General features: G+C 59.9%; 1 protein-coding gene across 1 annotated transcript; it reads right to left on the bottom strand.

Moving 5' to 3' along the window:
* Positions 1–262: 262 nt before the first annotated feature.
* Positions 263–6646, bottom strand: LOC130609124 (tetratricopeptide repeat protein 5-like; the record flags this gene model as incomplete). Its single annotated transcript, XM_057427771.1, has 4 exons — positions 263–355; positions 3516–3662; positions 5100–5156; positions 6524–6646. Coding segments are annotated over 4 exons (420 nt in total), but the record flags the coding sequence as incomplete, so codon positions are not given.
* Between the last annotated feature and the right edge of the window lie 1022 nt (positions 6647–7668).

Below are 7668 nucleotides of genomic sequence, written 5' to 3' on the forward strand. Positions count from 1 at the left end.
TGACGGCGGCCACGCCCCCTGCTCCGTCAGCCAATCCCAGCGTGCTATTGGGGGGGGGGGGGGGGGGGGGGGGGTGTGACGTCAGCGCCTCCTTCACCCCCACCCCTTATGGGGGGGGGGGAATGGGTCACGTGAGGGGGGGTAAAAGGGGGCGGGGCTTACTATGGGACCCGCCCCTCCGGGGCGCAGGTGAAGAGGACGCGGCCAATCAGAGCGCGGCGGGGGTTGGGCCCGGGGCGGAGCTCGCTCAAGGGGGCGGGGCTTAGGGAAGGGGGCAGCGGGGGGAAGGGGGGAAGGGGGCGGGGCTTGGGGGGGGGTCCGGGCGGCTCCGGCGCCGCTTCCCACGGGAAGGGGGCTGGGAATTGGGGGGGGGGGGAGAGAGACCCATTGAGACCCATAGAACCCCATTGAGCCCCATAGAACCCCATTGAGACCCATAGAACCTCATTGAGACCCATAGAACCCCATAGAGACCCATAGAACCCCATTGAGACCCATAGAACCCCATAGAGACCCATAGAACCCCACTGAGCCCCATAGAACCCCATTGAGACCCATAGAACCCCATAGAGACCCATAGAACCCCATAGAGACCCATAGAACCCCACTGAGCCCCATAGAACCCCATTGAGACCCATAGAACCCCATAGAGACCCATAGAACCCCATTGAGACCCATAGAACCCCATTGAGCCCCATAGAACCCCATTGAGCCCCATAGAACCCCATAGAGACCCATAGAACCCCATAGAGACCCATAGAACCCCACTGAGCCCCATAGAACCCCATTGAGACCCATAGAATCCATTGAGTCCCATTGAGCCCCATAGAACCCCATTGAGACCCATAGAATCCATTGAGCCCCATAGAGCCCCATGGAACCCCATTGAACCCATTGAGTCCCATTGAGCCCCATAGAACCCCACTGAGCCCCACTGAATCCACTGAGTTCCATTGAGCCCCACAGAATCCATTGAGCCCCACTGAGCCCCATAGAATCCATTGACTCCCATTGACCCCCATTGAGCCCCATTGCATCCAATGAGCCCCATTGAGCCCCATAGAGCTCCATAGAATCCATTGAGCCCCATAGAATCCACTGAGCCCCATAGAGCCCCACTGAATCCCATTGAACCCATTGAGCCCCATAGAACCCATTGAGCCCCATAGAATCCATTGAGTCCCATTGACCCCCATTGAGCCCCATAGAACCCATTGAGCCCCACTGAGTCCCACTGAGCCCCACAGAACCCCATTGAGCCCCACTGATGCCCATTGAATCCATTGAGCCCCATAGAGCCCCACTGAACCCATTGAGCCCCAATGAGCCCCATTGAGCCCCATAGAATCCCTTCAGCCCATAGAGCCCCATCGAACCCATTGACCCCCATAGAGCCCCATAGAATCCATTGAGTCCCATTGACCCCTATTGAGCCCCATAGAATCCATTGAGTCCCACTGACCCCCATTGAGCCCCATAGAATCCATTGAGTCCCATTGACCCCCACTGGGCCCCATAGAGCTCCATAGAATCCACTGAGCCCCCTAGAATCCATTGAGCCCCATAGAGCCCCACTGAACCCATTGAGTCCCATTGAGCCCCATAGAATCCATTGAGCCCCATAGAGCCCCACTGAACCCCATTGAACCCATTGAGTCCCATTGAGCCCCACAGAATCCATTGAGCCCCATAGAATCCATTTAGTCCCACTGACCCCCATTGAGCCCCATAGAACCCATTGAGCCCCACTGAGCCCCATAGAACCCCATTGAGCCCCACTGATGCCCACTGAATCCATTGAGCCCCAGAGAACCCCACTGAACACATTGAGCCCCAATGAGCCCCATTGAGCCCCATAGAGCCCCATAGAATCCCTTCAGCCCATAGAGCCCCATCGAACCCATTGACCCCCATTGAGCCCCATAGAATCCATTTAGTCCCACTGACCCCCATTGAGCCCCATAGAACCCATTGAGCCCCACTGAGCCCCATAGAACCCCATTGAGCCCCACTGATGCCCATTGAATCCATTGAGCCCCATAGAGCCCCACTGAACCCATTGAGCCCCAATGAGCCCCATAGAATCCCTTCAGCCCATAGAGCCCCATCGAACCCATTGACCCCCATTGAGCCCCATAGAATCCATTGAGCCCCATAGAGCCCCACTGAACCCCATTGAACCCATTGAGTCCCATTGAGCCCCATAGAATCCATTGAGCCCCATAGAATCCATTTAGTCCCATTGGCCCCCATTGAGTCCCATAGAACCCATTGAGCCCCACTGAGCCCCATAGAACCCCATTGAGCCCCACTGATGCCCATCGAATCCATTGAGCCCCATAGAGCCCCACTGAACCCATTGAGCCCCAATGAGCCCCATTGAGCCCCATAGAATCCCTTCAGCCCATAGAGCCCCATCGAACCCATTGACCCCCATAGAGCCCCATAGAATCCATTGAGTCCCATTGACCCCTATTGAGCCCCATAGAATCCATTGAGTCCCACTGACCCCCATTGAGCCCCATAGAATCCATTGAGTCCCATTGACCCCCACTGGGCCCCATAGAGCTCCATAGAATCCACTGAGCCCCCTAGAATCCATTGAGCCCCATAGAGCCCCACTGAACCCATTGAGTCCCATTGAGCCCCATAGAATCCATTGAGCCCCATAGAGCCCCACTGAACCCCATTGAACCCATTGAGTCCCATTGAGCCCCACAGAATCCATTGAGCCCCATAGAATCCATTTAGTCCCACAGACCCCCATTGAGCCCCATAGAACCCATTGAGCCCCACTGAGCCCCATAGAACCCCATTGAGCCCCACTGATGCCCATTGAATCCATTGAGCCCCATAGAGCCCCACTGAACCCATTGAGCCCCAATGAGCCCCATAGAATCCCTTCAGCCCATAGAGCCCCATCGAACCCATTGACCCCCATTGAGCCCCATAGAATCCATTGAGCCCCATAGAGCCCCACTGAACCCCATTGAACCCATTGAGTCCCATTGAGCCCCATAGAATCCATTGAGCCCCATAGAATCCATTTAGTCCCATTGGCCCCCATTGAGCCCCATAGAACCCATTGAGCCCCACTGAGCCCCATAGAACCCCATTGAGCCCCACTGATGCCCATTGAATCCATTGAGCCCCAGAGAACCCCACTGAACACATTGAGCCCCAATGAGCCCCATTGAGCCCCATAGAGCCCCATCGAACCCATTGACCCCCATTGAGCCCCATAGAATCCATTGAGTCCCACTGAGCCCCATTGAACCCCACTGAATCCATTGAGCCCCATTGAACCCCACTGAATCCAATGAGCCCCACTGAGCCCCATAGAAACCATTGAGCCCCATAGAGCCCCATAGAATCCCTTCAGCCCCATAGAACCCATTGACCCCCATTGAGCCCCATCGAGCCCATTGAGCCCCATTCACCCCCATTGTGCCCCACTGAACCCATTGCCCCCCATTACACCCCCCCCCCCCCGGCATCAACCCCGCCCCTCTCACCCGATTGGCCAGCGCGGCGCAGAGGCGGGACAGGAAGTCCACGAGCTGGGCGTGGCGACGCCGAGGCTCCGCCCACCCGGGCGCCAACGCCCCCGCCCGGCTCAGCCCATCCAGCGCCGCCCCATAGCGCTCCTCGTACTGCAGCAGCTGGAACAGCGCCTCCCATTGGCTGCCGCCCCTTCAAAGCCCGCTCCTGATTGGCTGCAACCCTTTCCTTCCCCTTCAACGCCGCTTCCCATTGGCTAAGACTCCCCCCCACGCTCCTGAGCCAGCGCCCGCATTATGGCGCCCCCTGCTGGCGCGGATGTCAAAGCGCCTTCACCCCATTGGCTGCTGCCCCCTTCAGAGCCCGCTCCTGATTGGCTGCAATCCTTCCCTTCCCCTTTAAGGCCGCTTCCCATTGGCTAAGACTCCCCCCCGCGCTCCTGAGCCAGCGCCCGCATTATGGCGCCCCCTGCTGGCGCGGATGTCAAAGCGCCTCCACCTCATTGGCTGCCGCCCCCTTCAAAGCCCGCTCCTGATTGGCTGCATCCCCTTCAACACCGCTTCCCATTGGCTAAGACTCCCCCCCGCGCTCCTGAGCCAGCGCCCGCATTATGGCGCCCCCTGCTGGCGCGGATGTCAAAGCGCCTTCACCCCATTGGCTGCCGCCCCCTTCAGAGCCCGCTCCTGATTGGCTGCAACCCTTTCCTTCCCCTTCAACGCCGCTTCCCATTGGCTAAGACTCCCCCCCACGCTCCTGAGCCAGCGCCCGCATTATGGCGCCCCCTGCTGGCGCGGATGTCAAAGCGCCTTCACCCCATTGGCTGCTGCCCCCTTCAGAGCCCGCTCCTGATTGGCTGCAATCCTTCCCTTCCCCTTGAAGGCCGCTTCCCATTGGCTAAGACTCCCCCCCCCGCTCCTGAGCCAGCGCCCGCATTATGGCGCCCCCTGCTGGCGCGGATGTCAAAGCGCCTTCACCCCATTGGCTGCCGGCCCCTTCAGAGCCCGCTCCTGATTGGCTGCAATCCTTTCCTTCCTCCTTTAAGGCCGCTTCCCATTGGCTAAGACTCCCCCCCGCGCTCCTGAGCCAGCGCCCGCATTATGGCGCCCCCTGCTGGCGCGGATGTCAAAGCGCCTCCACCCCATTGGCTGCCGCCCCCTTCAGAGCCCGCTCCTGATTGGCTGCATCCCCTTCAACGCCGCTTCCCATTGGCTAAGACTCCCCCCCGCGCTCCTGAGCCAGCGCCCGCATTATGGCGCCCCCTGGTGGCGTGGATGTCAAAGCGCCTTCACCCCATTGGCTGCCGCGCTTCCGGCCTGCGCTCTCATTGGCTGGCCGCTTACATACATTGGCCACGCCCTCCCGGGAGGACAAAGAGCGATCCTATTGGGGGGCTGCGGTGGTGGCCACGCCCATATGACTGCCTTATATGGAAATTCCCCCCCCCCATCCACGCCTCCTCTCCCCCCCCATAGGCCCTTAAGGAGCCAATAGGAATGTTTTAGGGAGGCCACGCCCCCCCCCCCAGCTGGGTCCTTGCACCCCATTGGACGCCTCAAGCACCCAAGCCCCGCCCCCCTGCGCCCCATTGGCTGACTCACGGTGGCGCGGTTGAGGTGCAGGTCCGGGTTATTGGCTGCTTCCGGGTCCACGCGCTCCTATGGGGCAGGGTCATTGGCTGGGAGCGCCCCATAGAGAGCCCTCTGCCCCATAGCGACACCCCATAGGGACCTTCCTGCCCCATAGCGAGCCCTCTGCCCCATAGCGACACCCCATAGGGACCTTCCTGCCCCATAGAGGGCCCTCTGCCCCATAGCGAGCCCTCTGCCCCATAGCGACACCCCATAGGGACCTTCCTGCCCCATAGAGAGCCCTCTGCCCCATAGCGACACCCCATAGGGACCCCCCTGTCCCACAGAGAACCCTCTGCCCCATAGCGACACCCCATAGGGACCTTCCTGCCCCATAGAGGGCCCTCTGCCCCATAGCGAGCCCTCTGCCCCATAGCGACACCCCATAGGGACCTTCCTGCCCCATAGAGAGCCCTCTGCCCCATAGCGAGCCCTCTGCCCCATAGCAACACCCCATAGGGACCCCCCTGTCCCACAGAGAACCCTCTGCCCCATAGCGACACCCCATAGGGACCTTCCTGCCCCATAGAGAGCCCTCTGCCCCATAGCGAGCCCTCTGCCCCATAGCGACACCCCATAGGGACCATCCTGCCACATAGAAAGCCCTCTGCCCCATAGCAACACCCCTGCCCCATAGCGAGCCCTCTGCCCCATAGCGACACCCCATAGGGACCCCCCTGTCCCATAGCGAGCCCTCTGCCCCATAGCGACACCCCATAGGGACCTTCCTGCCCCATAGAGAGCCCTCTGCCCCATAGCGACACCCCATAGGGACCTTCCTGCCCCATAGAGAGCCCTCTGCCCCATAGCGACACCCCATAGGGACCATCCTGCCACATAGAAAGCCCTCTGCCCCATAGAAACACCCGTCCCATAGAGAGCCCTCTGCCCCATAGCGACACCCCATAGGGACCTTCCTGCCCCATAGAGAGCCCTCTGCCCCATAGTGACACCCCATAGGGAGCCCCCTGTCCCACAGAGAACCCTCTGCCCCATAGCGACATCCCATAGGGAACCCCCTGCCCCATAGAGAGCCCCTTGCCCCATAGCAACACCCCATAGGGACCCCCCTGCCCCACAGCGACACCCCACAGGGACCCCCCTGCCCTACAGAGAGCCCTCCGCCCCATAACAACAACCCACAGGCACCACCCTGCCCCATAACCACCTTCTGCCCCATAGCGCCACCCCACAGAGACCCTATAGGGACTTCCCTTCCCCATAGCAACACCCCATAGGAACCCCCCTGCCTTATAGGGACTCCTCTGCCCCATAGAAACCCCCACAGCCCTGCACTATAGGAACACTCCAAAGGCCTCACAGCCCCATAGCACCTCCCTCTGCCCCATAGGAGCCCCCCCCAGCCCCATAGCGACCCCCTGTGCCCCACATACGGCCTGTGCGTAGGCGCCCAGGGCCCGGCGCGCGGCCTCGGGGCTCTGCCCCCCAGCGAAGAAGAGCGAGACGTAGGCATTGCCCAGGACATCTGGGGGGACAGAGACCCATAGCGACCCATAGAGACCCATAGAGACCCATAGCGACCCATAGAGATGCCATAGCGACCCATAGCGACCCATAGAGACCCATAGCGACCCATAGAGATGCCATAGCGACCCATAGCGACCCATAGAGACCCATAGAGACCCATAGCGACCCATAGAGATGCCATAGCGACCCATAGCGACCCATAGAGACCCATAGCGACCCATAGAGACCCATAGCGACCCATAGAGACCCATAGCGACCCATAGCGACCCATAGAGACCCATAGAGACCCATAACGACCCACAGCGACCCATAGAGACCCATAGCGACCCATAGAGACCCATAGCGACCCATAGCGACCCATAGCGACCCACAGCGACCCATAGCGACCCATAGAGATGCCATAGCGACCCATAGCAACCCATAGAGACCCATAGAGACCCATAGAGACCCATAGAGACCCATAGCGACCCATAGCGACCCATAGAGACCCATAGCGACCCATAGAGACCCATAGAGATGCCATAGCGACCCATAGCGACCCATAGAGACCCATAGAGACCCATAGAGACCCATAGAGACCCAGAGAGACCCATAGCGACCCATAGAGATGCCATAGCGACCCATAGCGACCCATAGAGACCCATAGAGACCCATAGCGACCCATAGAGATGCCATAGCGACCCATAGCGACCCATAGAGACCCATAGAGACCCATAGAGACCCATAGCGACCCATAGAGACCCATAGCGACCCATAGAGACCCATAGCGACCCATAGAGACCCATAGCGACCCATAGAGACCCATAGCGACCCATAGCGACCCATAGAGACCCATAGAGACCCATAACGACCCACAGCGACCCATAGAGACCCATAGAGACCCATAGCGACCCATAGAGACCCATAGCGACCCATAGCGACCCATAGCGACCCACAGCGACCCATAGCGACCCATAGAGATGCCATAGCGACCCATAGCGACCCATAGAGACCCATAGAGACCCATAGAGACCCATAGCGACCCATAGCGACCCATAGAGACCCATAGCGA

The sequence above is a fragment of the Pezoporus wallicus genome, unplaced genomic scaffold (genome assembly GCF_028554395.1).
Source record: "Pezoporus wallicus isolate ANWC-B61680 ecotype Strahan unplaced genomic scaffold, APGP_CSIRO_Pwel_v1 contig_12932, whole genome shotgun sequence".
Taxonomy (NCBI): domain Eukaryota; kingdom Metazoa; phylum Chordata; class Aves; order Psittaciformes; family Psittacidae; genus Pezoporus; species Pezoporus wallicus.